Below are 15,724 nucleotides of genomic sequence, written 5' to 3'. Positions count from 1 at the left end.
GAAGGCACTCCCCTGGTTCACAAGCAATGCATGTGGAGGGGAATCCTTTGAAGGCTGTTGATTTTTACTAAGCCCCACATGTACAGAGGTGTCTATATCTGCACTGAAATCAAGGCTATTAGATACCTAATTAGCAATTTGTTCTGTGTGTACAGAACTGTTTAAATACCTGATTTCAATCTGTGTGTTGTGACAGAGCTGTTTGAGGCAGCTGCAATTGTAAGCTCCCATTTTACAGAGCATTGTTAGGAGGTGTGGATAAAGCCATAGGAAACAGAGCCAAGGCTTTTATCTATCTGCCAGGGGAGCCAACAGGTCTTAATACACAGAACTTCAGTGTGTTATTTGGGATCTTAAGCCACCTTGACTATTGTTCTTGGATATAATGATGTGCTCTCCCTTCCTGAAGACCCTGTTACTTTCTTAGCCATGTTTAAAAAAAGTGAACAAAGAAATAGCGTATTAGGTGAAGAATTAATGTGATCACACTTCCAAATAATTACTGCAGCTTTCCTTGCAGAAGCTGACACAAGGTATCACCTCCATCTGCAGCCAAAACAGGATGTGGGGAGATGTGGTCAATAAAAGAGAAATGCAAGAGAAAATGGCACCAGCATCAAGCTGTGTTCTCCTGAGTATAATATTAAATAAAGATAGTGGACAACAAACAAAACGTGTAACAGCAAGCAAATCTTCTATGCATTGTTCCAGATGTCAAATTTAAATCTGGATCCACATTGTGAAATCAAAGAATAATGGAAAGAGGTTTGCTTTAACTTGGAGGGCTCGGAGTAGTGCAGCTGCAGAACAGGGAGTTTTTTTCTCAAATAAGACATGATGCTGAGGATGAGAAAGCCAGGGAGGAATCAAACCCACTCTGAAGTCATGGCTGGGACCTCTCTGATAGCTATCAGGAAGGCTGTCGTATCGGGAAGATAAATTTCTCCCACAAGAGAGAATTTCAGAGGAAGGCTTTTGAAAAGGAATGTTCTCCTAAGTAAATTGTACAGCTCATATAGATTCAAGGTCAAAGGGTTCATATAACCCCTGTCCAAGTGTTAGCAGGAAATAAAAGTGTAATAACAGCAGCTTTTCACTGACATCAGCTCCTTATTTATAGGCACCCTAAGGAGTCTCTACCCTTCAGGACACGGGCTTTATCTTTCTGGAGTTGAAGTTACAAACAGATTCCATTACCAGCTCTGTTTTCAGGCTGTGCTATAGATTTTACTCCCAAAGGTGGCTTGACCTGGACGACTTCATGTTTCCTGAAAATACTAGGAGAATTTCCCTGTCAGTTTAAAGATGAAGGGGCTGTGTATTCTTGAGATATGGATTGTTTAAAAAATTACTCTTGCATTTAAAATCTCAGCTCTGTATGGGTCTCTGGGCCAGGCTACACAAAAGGCATGAACAGGCTGTGCCAGAAATGAGGCTGACAGAGAAGCAGAACTGTAGAAAGGAAAAGAAGTCATCCTGCCAAGCAAGAGATGGGAAGTGGGGAAGTCTGGCATAACGAGTAAACAGTTAAGCCATTTTTAATTAATTTTCTTTAAAGGTTGTTAGGAAAATATTTTCATAAACAAGAGAATAAATTGCTTCCAACTGCTTGTTCAGGCATCTGCCTCCGCCTTTGTCCTGATGTGCCTTGGCTCGTGTCAGGGATGGGAGGAAGGGGCCTGGCCTTTTGGAGCTGGGAAGGGCTGGGATTGCTGTTCCCAAAGCAGCTGAGAAAGCCCCACTGTGTCCCTCTGCTTCTGTGAGTGGCTCTGGTTGCTTGGCATTTCTGTGCCTCACCAGAGACCACACAGTGCCTTTTCCAAAGCCAGCAGTTATAGATTTCAGGTTCTCTTTGTCGTGCTCAATAAGGCAGCAGAATTACCCTGAAAGGGCTGTAAATAGCACAAGTACTGTGAGCTCTGTGGGCAAGGTGGGGAGGATGGCTCTTGGAAGTCAAGAGCACGAGGAAAAGGAGAGCACCATTATCTATCAATATTAGCAAGAGGTTAGCTATATCAAGAGCATATTTCAAGCAGGTCATTTAAAAAAGGCACAGTGAAATCCAGTAGCTTCACATGTTGGCTCTGTCAGCATCAAGATTTCTCCCAAACCAAACCATATACAAGGTTTAGGGTTCACTGCAAATTCCTCCCTGCCTTCCTGAGGATGTTTGCAGCAGACTTTAGGAAGGTGGTAACCTGTGTACAAACTGCTTCTTAAAGCTTAGAATGCCAGCTGGTATTTGCTGTGTTTTCACTGATTCTGATCCCTATGGTCTTGCCAGGATGCTTGGGGAAGGACTGCTCTCTCTCCAGAAAGCCTGGAAAGGCTAAGACCAAATTCCGTTTGAGTCACAAAAAGGCTGGGTTCAGGTGAGTTTCTAACCTCACTGCCTCTGTTTGCATACCTGAGGAAGTATATAGGTATTGTATTGACAAGCATAAAACCAGTGCAGAAAGCATGCCCATGGTAGTGAAGGCATCCTAGTAAATCTCTTGGGAACTTCTACTCACAATTGCAAACTCTTTGTTGAGGATCATCTGCTCCACCAGTGAGGACTCATTGTGGAAGAGGTGTGGCTGCATGTGACTCCACATGTGGGGAAACCACCAGAACTCATCCACAGATCTCAGCAGCAGGTCATCGCCCTCATCCTCCTCCTCAGTCCCTGCAGAGGGAAGAAAGGGAGAAAAGAGATACTAGAAAAGTGAAAAAGGCCCATAATTGTTTTTTAAACACAGAAGAGGCTGCCAAAAACCCTACTGTCTTTGGCCTGAGTGTCTCACTGTGTTACTGTTATGTTTATAAACTATGGGAATGTTACATATAAGCAGTAAGAATTTTTTTTTAACATATGGGATCTGAAAAACCACCCCCCCCCCCCCCCACGTTTTCTCTCTTTGCTTTAATTTAATGTCACGCTATCTTTTCATGCCCATAACCTGGCAGCTTGGATTTAACGTGACACAACAGTGTCAGGAATACTAATGCTGGTTGCCAGGTCTTTTGAAAGCTGGACAAATGAAGACTTCAATCAGTATTAAGAAAAGGTTCAGTATATATCAGTTATTTTCCATTTTGTCCTCATAATAATGTCCCTGTTAAATACAAAATACTTTCTCTCTAAAGGCAACATATGGATAAAAATGAAATCTTATCAATGCCACCCCTCCATCCTCCTCGTAACTACGACTTTATTAGCCTTCGTTAATTGAAATCTGATAATTTCTGGTAAAGTGTGAAACAAATTTCAAAATATAATTAGGTGGAAAGCATGAAGCTCTAATGGCAAAAGGCTTCCAAATGTTTCTTAGGGTTCAGTATTCAATTTTGGTCAGATTTAATCCTAAAGTAAACCAAATAAAACCTCCTGTGTTAGTGAAGGGCATCTGCTTCAGGCAGAAGTGAGGATGTGTGGCTGGAACAAAGGAAACCTTCCATTTGAGAAAGGACACAGTGCTGTTCCTACCATCTGTGGACACATGTCTGCCCTGCTTTTCCAGCCTGGAAAGGCAAAGTGACATCCCAGTAGCTTCACCCTCAAACTACCCAACAACATTTGTTTTTTAGAAGCTTTCCTCCGTGTTCTCTGCCATTTGAATGGGGTTTTTTTTGCTTCAGTCTAAGAAATAATTGCCAAAATCAGTCTCCAGATGCAAACATAGAAATCCTGTCTTCTTACAGGCCTTTTAATGTTTTGCAAAACTCACTGGAAGCAAATGCTCCACGGATGCCACTGCTTACTTGGCAGGAACATCCAGAGATGCCTGTTCAGTGCCTGCACTTCAGCTCTTGGCTTTTATTTTCCATTTCTGCAGTGGTTTTTGAAGAATGCCACTACACAAGGAGAGCAGTACTTTGTAACTTTCTCCCAGAGTCACTGAGTCCCCTTGCTCCCCTCTTTGTAGCACTCTGCAAGTTCTAAGGAAGCTGCTCCCACTGATGGGAGTGCTACTGGAAAAAGAAAACAACCCTGTTTACTAGGGAATTCCATACTGAAAAGAAAGGCTTGACGGCTGCTCCCTCTGTGCCCTGCATTTTTGGAATGACTGCTGGCTTGGTTTTGGGCTATGTGCTTCACCTGCAGTCACTCAGGCACAGGCAAGGGAAGAAACTTAACACAGGTTTCAAAATAGGACAGAGGAGGGAGAAAATGGAATTTGTGAGGCAACTGAGGATAAGCCAAAGTTAGTGATGAAGAGGATAAAAGTGAGTGTTTGAAAAACATGAAGAACTACAACCAGAGTAGATTTAGGTCAAAGTATAATTTAGTGCCTTATGAATTTTTGAAGTAGAGTGTGGTTCTTGAAATAAATCCTACTAATTTCTCTGTAAATTTAGATATACAACTAATCAAACTTTGCACTTCTTTTAATGTAACAAAAATTAAACAAGATGAAGCATAATGCTTTCCATTTTAAAGAAGTATAACCCCATCCTGTAATGCCAGGGGGGAGGCAGAAAGGTTGGAAGTTTAACCTAAGGTGGTGGCATTGCTTATGAGGTTAATTTTTCTTGCAAATCTTGGAAAAGAATGTTGTTTGGTTTTATGAATTCTTAGGTAGTGTTATTTCAAAGAACACTCATGCAAAGTTTTAATGGAGCATTTGGTGGTTGTTTATATTGTTTAAATATTTTTTGCCCAACCCCTTATTCAGAGTATTGGGGGCTAAACAAGGGATTTTGGGGTTTTAACTTCTTTTACAACCAACATTCTTTCTGTAGCTTTCTTCATTTAAATCTGAAAAATGCGTAAAACCTATAAACAGGGTGAGCATGTGTCTGCTTTGAGATGCAGGGTGCACTTTACACAGGTAGTAATTCAAAGGTTTTTTGTGCATAATAATTAATCCCATTTTTAAAACTATAACCATAACTTAGAGTCTCTTTGGAGTTCAAAGCTGAAGCTAAACTGGAAGCTACTACCAATATTCTTGTGCATCTTATATACAAACTCTGAGGCTGTCTTAATTTCAATTGCTGCAGCATGAGCAAGTGAAAAGTTGCAGAACTAACAGGGTCTGCTCGTTCTTTTTGTTAATGGTGTTAATACAGTGCAGAGTCTACCAGGTGATGTGTCCTGATGTACTGCAATACCCAATGGGTCAGCAGCATCTTTCCATGAAAACATGTAACTGTTTCATCTGCCAACACGTCCCCACACTCATCTCCCTGCTGTAGTTTTAAAATGATCCAGGTTTTGGAAAGGAAAGCACAATCCCACACTAAGGAAGTCAATAAGGCACAGCAGCTGCAGTGCACTAATAAAACACATTGAATATCTGATAGTAAAAGCCTCCGTGGGTCAGCAAGCCACGTGTACAGTAATTAAAGAGCACCTTTCCATGCTTTATTTATAATGAGTCAAAAAAGTGCATATTGTGTGGGGAGTATGCCAAAACCTTTCCACTAAGCTGAGGCGCCAAAGGGCCATCCCCACCCTATAAATGAAGTGCTCCGTTAAAAACCCGGCTGCATCCAGGCCCTTAATGGAGCCAAGGGCACGCTTCACCTCGGGAAGTAGTTCTGAGCTGTTTTGGGGAGCCTCGAGAGCCTTAGGAGGATGGACACACGTGCACATCCTCCTCTTTTCTCTCTCTACAGCAGTAGCAACTCTGAAATTGGTCAGCCTTGTATCAGAAACCCTGTGACAATGTGGAGGGTGTTGGGATGAAGGAAGGAAGGAAAAATAGTGGCAGGTCAGGGAGTGGGTTTTTCACAAAGGCTGCATGTTTTCTGCCAGCCACTGCCCACTATGTCATAATATTAATAAGAAAACCATCTCCTTCTCCATCTCCTCTACTCCATGGATCACCTTACCTCATAGAGGACACGAATGACTGATACCAGCTCTGCTCTGGAGATGGCCACAACCAAGCAGCTTCCTGCTTTAGAGCAGCTCAGAGCCTCGAGCTGCTTTTGTTTGTTTTGCTGTGTTACACGCATGTCCAATTTATCTCCAGAAGGAGTAACAACACAGGCAGGTCAGGATGAAGTGAGGAGAACGCTGTAGTTCTGTTTCCAGAGCTGCTCTCTGACCACAGGTCTGCCACTACCTTGTTATATGACTCCAGGCAGGTAATTCCATCTCTCTCTGCCTCTTATTTTCCCCAGGCTCTCCAGCCTGTATCTTTAGTCCATGAGGTTTCCTGGGCAGCAGTTGCTCAGCATTAAGTGCTTGCACAAAGGGAAAACGGCCTGGACTTAGTGACAGTGATACAAATAGATCCTTTTGGTTGCCTTCTCTCTACTCATTCCTCAGAGGCTTCCTCATCTCCCTTCTGCCAGGGTGACCTGCCTTACTCCACAGCTGCCTCAGGGTCTAGAAAAGCAGAGACTGCATCATTCCTAGGCTTTAAACTCACCCTCCCATCCTCTTGCTGCCTCCTCCTCTGCTCCATAAGTTTCCCTGGTATCACTCAGTGAGTGTGGCTGAATAGGCTGACAGCTGAGGATTTTGGAGCTGGTCTCCAGGGGTGGGAAGGGTATGGGGTTTGGAAAGAAGGACAGGAGGTTCTCCCTTGCAGGGAGTCTCTTCTTGCTTCAGCAGTACTAGGGAGCAGCACGGCTCAGAGGCAGCAGAGGGAAGCCTGAGTGAAGGTGCAGCAATGGGGAAGGCAAAAGAGGAGGAAAAGAAAAAATTTTTAAAAGGGGGGGGGTTGTGCTGTGGAGAAATGGAGCAAAAATGAGAAAGGAGTCATGAGGAGGAGGAGCAGATGTGGAAGTGCCTCATCTTCCACAGAAGCACAGTGCAAGTGTGCAGCTTGTTACTGCACAGAGTGTGGAAAGGGCAGGGTTTCGGTAAAAATTCCTTTTCGTTATGCTTTCCTTTTATCATCCCTCCTGATTTGCAGATCCCTGAGACAGATTACCTGCACAGACATAACAAAATCTTATGCATCCCATTGAAATGCTTCTGCCTCCTCAGAGGTTCTGAGACATGATTTTCCCAATCTTTTATATTTCATCATACCGAAAAACCCTACTCCGTCTTCCATGTTGTCCTGTCTCCTGTGGAATTAGAGAGATCTCTGCAGCTACTTTGCCTCCTTTATAAACCTGAGATTTACCACCACACGTCTTTCAGGAAAACACCAAGGGTATCCTTGTTGTACCTGAGCAGCTCACCCATAGTGTGTCTTTACCCTTTGTACACTGAATTAGACACTGAAATGGTGGAACACTTATTTCCCACTGCTCCACTGAGTCACTGGGTTATTTAGAAAGGGAATGTTTAAAGCTAGGTTTAAAATTCTGTCACCTATTTAACTGCAGCTACCTGAGAGCACAAAGTTCCTTCTTACCTGTGTGGTAAAATTTTCCTGAAAATCCAAGGTTGAAGGTAAAATTTGCAACCTGAGTGCGCAGTAAATTTTGAGTCTCTAGTAAAGCCTGAAATAAATAAGAAATTAAGATGCATTTAGAAAAGTTAATGTTATTTCGGGCTCATCCGTTTTTATAAGACTATTACAGAGAGCTTAATTTGTTCCATCAGAGCTCGATGGTCTAGAAAAGGTAGTGATGGTGCCTAAGTACACAAGGGAGGTGATGGTTCTGTGGCTTGGCCCAGCATATATCCATCGGGGCAGTGATCTATGGTAGGACTCAGATCCATCCACTCAGAGGCAGCAATATACTGATTACTAAGTCACCCATGCTCTGGGTTATTAGTGAAGCTTGATACCATGTGCTTAAAACCCAAAATAAAATTAGGAATACTACTCGCCATCCAGGCATGAAGACGTTGGGATTTACTTACCTGCTGGAACATTTTGGGCTGTGTCTGAATAGCAAATTCAGGCTTAAGTGTCAATGAGCAAAGCTTCAGTGCTGACCTATGGTAGAAGCAGTGTCCGTGTCATAAATGAATTTTTAATTTAATGTTTATTTTTATTCTCTCCTCCAAGCTAAGATAAGGCCACTGTAAATGAAATGGAATGAAAGGGTGTTGCTTGTAGCAGAAATAGGTAGTCTTGGCCACTTGTCCAATTTTTGTTTTGGACATATTTCCAGCTACTAGGGAAAGAGAGAATGGTTAAGCCTGTGTGAGCTATCTATGCTTACTTATTGGTTGTTAGCTCTGCACTGCTTCTAGAGCTGGTCCTTGTGCACAGATCTGCTTTGGATCCCCAGCCCATGGAATTTGAGTGAGGTGCATGTGAGATGGGGAGTGCATTTATCTCCCTATTGGCCTTGCCAATGCTGAATGGGTTATAAACTCTGTTTTCATCAATTTTCCATGTCTCCATTATGTGGCTCTAGAGAACTCTTCCTATCATCTATTAATAACACTTCTATTGATTGGGCCTTCATGTTCCTGCAGAGTTCAAAGATAAAATGATTGCAGTGGTTTGCACACACACACCCAGTCCAGCTAATGTTGTCCTTCATTTGAAAAAATTACAATTTTTATGGTCATAATTTCACTTAATGTTGCAGGAAGATAGTTCTTTGGTCTAATTTAAGCAACAACCAGCACCCCTGCCTGGGACCATAAACCAAAAGTATCTCCAGTGCAGGATAAACGATGAAACCAGGGTTTCAGCATCTGAGGTGTGTGAGTGTAATACAGGAGACTTTCAGGCAGTGTGCAACTGCCTTGTTTTTTTAAAGAGAAAAATACATTGTGTGGCAAGGAAGATGTAAAACAGAGATAGTGTTTATCAGCTGCAACAGTCACCAAGCAAATTCCTTTCCTTACTAAAGGAAATAAAGTAATCTTATGACAGTAAGTCTTGTGCTTTAGCATTAAATATTAAGGTAGCTGTGTGGTTTCCAGCCTATCTTGCCAGCCATTTAGTAAGTTGATTATTTCAATCCTGTGACAATTTCACATGGGGGACTATATTTACATAATATATAACAAGTAAATGTTCACTAAAATGTAAAACCTCAGAGATGAACACCACTGTTAGCTGAGACACTGAGGAAAATCCCCAGCTGGTAAAAACTGGCACTAAATTGACACCATTAAAGTCAGAAGCATAGAATCTGAGTCATTATATTTTAGAATGTAGTTTTCCAAACTATCTAGAGCATTTTAGATATGTTGAGAAAGACTGATGGGCTGAGCAAAATCAATTTAATTTTCCTTTGAGGGAAGAACATCTTGAGAAGTTATCATCGCTTAACATATAGCACAAGAAGGGGCACAAAACAAACATCATTTCATCACCTGGGCTCCTCTCTCCTGCTCCCCTCACATCTCAATTAAGATGACAGAGCTGCAGGATAGGCAGGAGCCTTCCAGCCCAGAGAGGTCTCATTAAAAACACAGAGCGAGGATTAAGATGTAAATCCTGGAACCTGCAGTGTGTCAAGCATTTTCCTCTGTCTAAAGGGCAAATCTGTCGCTCAAACTGGATTTGGCTTGGTCCTAAAGACTTTTTTTTGCCATTTCAATCTCCATATATGCATATTAATTTATATAATATGCTGCTAAATTTTGTTGTCATGACCTCCTCTCTTTTTAACACTAAGAAGATCTTGTCAGCTAGGCCAGTCCAAACTTACTTTGTCACAGCTTGTCTGTTTGGGGGAAGGGAAGTAATGTCTTCCACACCCTTAACATGAAAAAATTCTTTAGGTGATTAGGGTCTGCCTTCCCTGTCTTTCACGAAAGGGTGGAGAGGCTGCACATCCCTGGCACCCAGTGCCATAAACCTTCCTGGGATTTGCACGTGAGGCAGAAGGTATTTATTTTATTTTATTCGGAAGGTTCTGCAGGATGGAGAAGGGCTATTGAATTTTAACAGCTGGAAAACTGTTCTCTTCCCAAGGCCGTGTGCCACACTATTCCCACTCTGCCTGGTCCTGCCTGCTGTCCCCTGTTCCACAGGAATCCTCCCTTCCCTGTGGGCTCAGTGGTCCCTATCGCATCCCTGTCCCCACTGCATGCCTGTGGAAATACAACCGGCATTCCCTGTTGAACCCACAGGTGTTTATTTTTGGACAGTTAAATAGATCATACTTAATAATTATCACTTTCCAAGGAAAGAACCATGGAGGACACTGCACGTGGACGAACAGGCACGTTACTGTGCCAGACTAAGCAAAAACTGGGGGTTTTTTTAAGGTAATCTAAGCTGTTCTTTCAAATACAAACCCTTAATTGCCTGGAATCCCTCAAAACTCACAGATTTAACTTTATTAATTGATTATTTGCTTTGCCAGTGAGGCTTCTCTGTGACACCCACAAGATACAGTTTCTTCGTTATATTGCGTTCAGCAGCCTTTTACATTAATCCATGTAATTACCTTTTGTAGATTTGAAGCTGCCGTGTCTCTATTCTTCATAATTGGTGCATCTATTAGGAAGAAGTGGTATTTTCCTTCTATGTCCTTGTTAATTATAACTCTATCCTTCATTTACATAATAAACTTTTTGGGGCGATTTCTGCAGGAACATTTCATGCCTAATAGGAAGCAATTTGCTTTCCTTCATTAAGTACATTAAAACTTCATGCCCCAGACATCATTGACTGTAAACATTTGATTCTGCTCAAATTTAATACACCAAGGCATTTTGCTCTGCCATATTAGGTTTATTTATGTGCTGTGTTCTGGATTGTTAGCTGCTAATGAGACTTTGGCTCTTATTGCTCTAAGGCCTGAACAGTAACCTCATTTTAATGAGTTCATTATTTGCTGCCTTCTGAGTGGAAGACAACAAATTTTCCTTTTAATTAAAGGTCAAAACACCTCTGGCTAAGGGAAGTGTAGAGGTTATCAAATCCTTAGAGAAGGAAAATGAACGACTTGTCCTGATTTTGATGCCAAGCATGGGCTGGCCAGGCTGAGGTAGAAGGTGTCTCTCTGGGGAACGAAACTCCAAATCTAAGCTAGGCGACAACAACGCTAAAACGCGGTACTGGATTTCTGAAGACATTGTTAAGGCAAAACAGAACCTGAAAGTCAGCCAAAGTAATTAAAGAGGCTTTCCTCCTCACCCAAAGGTCTGTGTGGATCAACAGAGCTGCTAAAGCATGAGCCCTTCCCTGCATGTGCAACGGTGTTGGGGGTGAGGAGGAACAGATGCCAGCCGGATCGAGCCGACACAACGGAATCTTGTATTTCTTATTGAGGAAAGTGAGGCAAATATTGGGGCTCAGTATTGGGGCTGTTTGTAGGGAGACAGATGGTACAGGCAGACGTGGGTTTGTGTGTGTGCAAATGCACAGACAGGGACCGGTGATCCCTGAAACTTCAGTTAAACCAAAAAAGGATTAATTATGGGAATTAATACACAGATCCTTGTCCTCCTAGCATTCTATTAACCTATATATATATCTCTATATATATTTCATGTGCTTTTCATGCTGCTTCCACAGCAGGTAATAGCATTAGAGACAGGAAGGGTTCTTGGGAAAGAGAGGACCAGTGTCTGTGAGATCAGCTGGTGAGAACTTAAAATCTGGTTGTGGAGGAAAATGCTAACAGTCTCTGAAACATAGACATTGTTCAGCTTGAAAACTGCAGCTGTCAAAATGTCTTTATGACACCTCTAAAGACTATTTCTGCAAAACAGAACCAAATTCCTGACACTTGCAGATATCTCAGGGACATTCCCAGAAACTGAGAGCATCAGGAAAAGCACAGGAGGGACACAAGATTTGCAGGACTCAACATTACTCCAGTGTGGAGCAGAAAGCCTGGCATTTAATTAGGGCTCCTGCTCATACATGTGACCTTCCAGAGGCAGTGCTGTGAATGTAAGTTTTGGGAAGCAGCAAAACATCCAGATCTTGGAGGTTCCTGTCTCTGTGGCAGGATCTGTGTGGTTGTGGTGCCCAGAGCACCCAGCCTCTGGGGCATTCCATGAGGGAGAGCTGCCCAAGGAAACACCATCCCAAGTTACTACAGAGCCTGTTGAAAAGAATGCACAGTGTGGGGGGCAAGTGAGAAAGGACGTAAGTTCTTCATTCAGTCTGTAGGGAGATCAGGGGAAGGAGGGGAAGCTAGATATTCCTGCTTTGCAGTGTATCTGTAATTTGCTGTCATCTCGAGTTATTTTACTTGCACAGACTCGTTTGAGGAAGTGCTTCTGGCATGGGAGGACGTACCAGTGCCCAGCATCCCAGGGGTACGTGGCCGAGGTTACACTGTCCCATCACTTTCTGAGGGATATGACTGAGAATCTTGTCAAAAACAGGCTCACTTGCCATTACTCAAAGTCATTATTCATTTGGGAGCAGATCCTAGTGCTGGATAGTGATTCCACTGCTGCAGGTTTCTGCTCTCTGGTGTGTGTGCACAAAATATGTATATGCTCACTAGATACACAATACTACTTATTTATATATACTGTAGATAGGAAATATGTGCAAATATTTGCACATACCTAACTTTGACATTACCTCTGCTTTGAGCTGGGGCTTAGATTAGATCACCTCCAGAAACCCCTTCCAATCGAAATTGTTTTCTCAGGCTTCTATGGCATATACTTGTTATAATACTAAGAAGTCTTTTAGTGCATTTATTCATTTTTGTCCCTAACACGTGTCCTTAATGCTTGTGCAGCTACATAGCCCTGAGGTTCATTCCCAAGCTGTTCTGTGAAGCAATTTGCTGGTGGTCTGTGGAAAGTTGGAGAACTACAAAGTTATAGTTTTGCTCTAAATTTCCAGCTGGGGAAAGAAAAAAAAGCAAAGAGTACTTTCAGCAATGTTTCTTTGCACTGCAAGCAGCTGCTGTCAGGATGTGATTTTGTGATTGCCTCTTCCCGCTCTTGCTCCCTCCCTGAAATCTATGCTAGGATAAAAAAAAAAAAAAATCGGGCTAAGCCTGCTGTGGTCTTGGCAATTTTCAAAGCCAGTGGAATTGGAATTGATAGGAATACCACAAAGTAGTTATAATCATAGTAGTGACTGTGAGGAAGGTGTGAAATAACTAGCCACTGCTTTTTTCTGACAGAAAAGCTGTCAGTAAAGAAGTGATGTCTAGCCTGACATCACTGATGGGGTCACTGCAAGACCAGGATTCCAAATTCTTTATTTTCAGTTTTCAGATTGGAGCATAAATTTCTGTCATAAGGGGGGACAATCAACTCAGCTGTATCTGCACTTGTTAAAGCTCAACTTGGTGAGGAATTTATTATCCCAGTGAAGCCGAGTTGATGATTTCTGTGTGGTGAGGATTTCAGCCCACTTCCCATGCTTATAGCAGATAATACCAGAGTGTGGGAATCAGAAAGAATCCACATTATTGACTTACTGGCTGGAGTTTGAAAGGAGTTTAGGGGTTGGAGTTAGTCAAGTCTTTGATGGAATTTTGTAATCACTCACCCTATACCCCATGCCAAACCTGACTGGAACTTCAGGGGCTAGATCAGAGGGAAACTGCCAACCCTCACAGACCTAGAGACACTTTCCATCCAGTCCTTCCCACAAGTGGTGCCACTCCCAGTACTGGCTGCAGAACACTGGGCACAGCCAACAGGGCAAGCAGGGCTTTGGCCCTGCCTTCACAAGGGGTGGGACTGCATTTCCTTGTGCATTTATTTCCGTGAAGCGCCATGCTAATCCACAGTGCCACATAAATAATTAATAGGGAGCTCTCGGCTGCGGCTGAACACAGCCAGCTCTGCCTGCAAAGCTATTTTTTATTGTAGAGCTATTACTTGAGTCTGTTCAGCATTTCCCTGGAGTTAGCTGCCTTTGTGTGAGGTCAGACACGATAGGTGGGTTTCTTGAAGCAAGAAAAAAAGTGATGATTTGCACATATTTGTGTAGTATGTTTATTGCAAAGAGGAAAAAAAAGATTTTTCCTCCATGAGTGGAATACCCAGTTTATCAGATGTACTTCTGCTGCTGTTTTTTAACTCTGTCTTGAAGTCAGAAAACTGTGAGGAGTCTACCTGCATTTAATTTGAGCCAGAGGAGTGCATCTGTCCCAGCAGAGGTTAAGCCAGTTTCAGCTGAAGGAGATGAATGGGCTGATACTGCACCCAATTCACCACTCACTCATGACTAAGTGGTGAATAACATCCCTGTGAACTCAGGAGGTGGCTTTTGATTTAGTATTAGAAGAGAGATGATGCTGAGTGTGACACAGATACCCCAGCAGTGAGAGCACCTTGACCAACCACAGATGTGTAGGTGCACAGATACATAAAATATCCATGGCGATAATTCGGTCTCTCTTCTTGGAAAAAGCAACTCCTGGCCTTGTTAGAGCATCTAGCAGCAAAAAGCTCAAATGAAGAGCAAGGGGGCAGTCTAACAGGGCAGAAAGTATAAACTGAAAATAAAGAGCATGAATAAAAAGCGGGGTTTATTTTAACTGGGACCACACAGATGAGTAAAGGCAATTGCTTCCCATTCTGGGGAAGATCGAAGGCATTAGGCTTGGCTGGGGGCATCCACAGGACCTGCTGCTGGAGCTGCAGGAGCAGGGAATGGCTGCAGTGGTCACCTGCCAGCAGTGATTGCTGCTCTGTGTCAGCCTTACCCACTGAGAAGATTTACAGCCTCTTTGGCAAAGCACTGAGGGTCTCCAGTATCAATCATTACTGATTCGGAAGGATTTTCTGGGAACACTAACCAAATCTGCTGACAAATCCTGGAAAGGGAAAAATTAGTATGTGCCCAAGCTGAGCACAGGTGGCAATACCCTGGGCTGTGGAGAAGCCTGGGGCTGGCACAAGCCCGGGGCTGAGCAGGTCCCTCCCTGCAGGATCATGCAGCAGAGACAGGAGCTGGTGGCACTTTGCGCAGAGCAGTGAAGGGGCTTAGAGATTATTTCTTATCAGTTCTGACTTTTCAAAAGCTTAAGCATTTTCAGCAAAAGAAATCTCTTGAAGAAAGGTTCTTCAGGCAGGGGAATCAGGCGAAGGCAATCTGCCAGCGGGAGATCAAGGATTATTGGTCCAGTTTTTGAAACAACATGATCAGGAATGCTTGTTCTAATTTGAATGGCTCTGCTCCCTACGGCTGCAGTTCAGCCTGGCCAGCACATGGGGCCAGCCCCATGAAATACAGAAGAGGTGCAATATTTCCCCATATCCACATCTGCACGAGGCAGGTGAGGTTTGCCTGCCTCCAACTGTACTGTAGAGCTATCAAAAAAGAGGCCCGAAAGGCAGTGGCAGAACCCCCACCTCAGCTCTGATCAATCACAAAATTAACCCCTAAAATAAGTACTGAAAGGCAAAACCATCTTGAGGCTTTACAGGGGCCACATCAAGGTCTAAAATAGTATGTTAGTAAGAAATGCATGTTGAGCCATCATGATCCTGTTTGCAGGAAACAGTGCTGGTGTCAGTCATTGTGCTGCATGTCACCGACAAAAAACCCAGACTTGGTCATGCGTTAGCTCAGGTCATGTTTAGGCCATGTCAAAAAGAAAAAAAAAGGATCAAAGTCTCCCTCTCCTTGGCACAATACAAATATAGGGTAAAAGACAAGTAACACCAACAACTGCATTTTGGTTGAGTTGTATATTCTTTCTTTTTCTTGTGCTTTGGTGCTTCAGACTTGCTTCCTTAAGCAAAAAGAAAGAATTACAAAAAAAGTCTACAACCTGTTACAGGTGGGTACTCACTTGCTATAAATTATTTAAAGGCTAGACTAATGGAGGCTACCTTATTTATCTTCTTTAATTTATGGTTTTGGATCTACTGAGGTTTAATCAGAGTTGTCTTCCATCCCTTTACTGCCCTTGGAAATCAATCACTTGGATAACTTGTCACAAAAATAAAGCTTGCTTAAAGTTCTCATCATGGACA

General features: G+C 42.9%; 1 protein-coding gene across 1 annotated transcript in view; it reads right to left on the bottom strand.

Annotated features, from left to right (window-relative positions):
• Positions 1-15,724, bottom strand: part of NDST4 (N-deacetylase and N-sulfotransferase 4) — a 70,091-nt gene that overhangs the window by 27,219 nt on the left and 27,148 nt on the right. The window contains exons 3-4 of the mRNA XM_032108249.1: positions 7,305-7,392; positions 2,514-2,668 (exon numbers count right to left, since the gene is read on the bottom strand). Coding sequence (XP_031964140.1) covers positions 2,514-2,668; positions 7,305-7,392 — 243 coding nt within the window. The remainder of the gene's footprint in view (positions 1-2,513; positions 2,669-7,304; positions 7,393-15,724) is intronic.

This window comes from Corvus moneduloides, chromosome 5, assembly GCF_009650955.1.
Source record: "Corvus moneduloides isolate bCorMon1 chromosome 5, bCorMon1.pri, whole genome shotgun sequence".
NCBI classification, from domain to species: Eukaryota; Metazoa; Chordata; class Aves; order Passeriformes; family Corvidae; genus Corvus; species Corvus moneduloides.
This window is presented reverse-complemented; position numbering and strand designations above follow the sequence as displayed.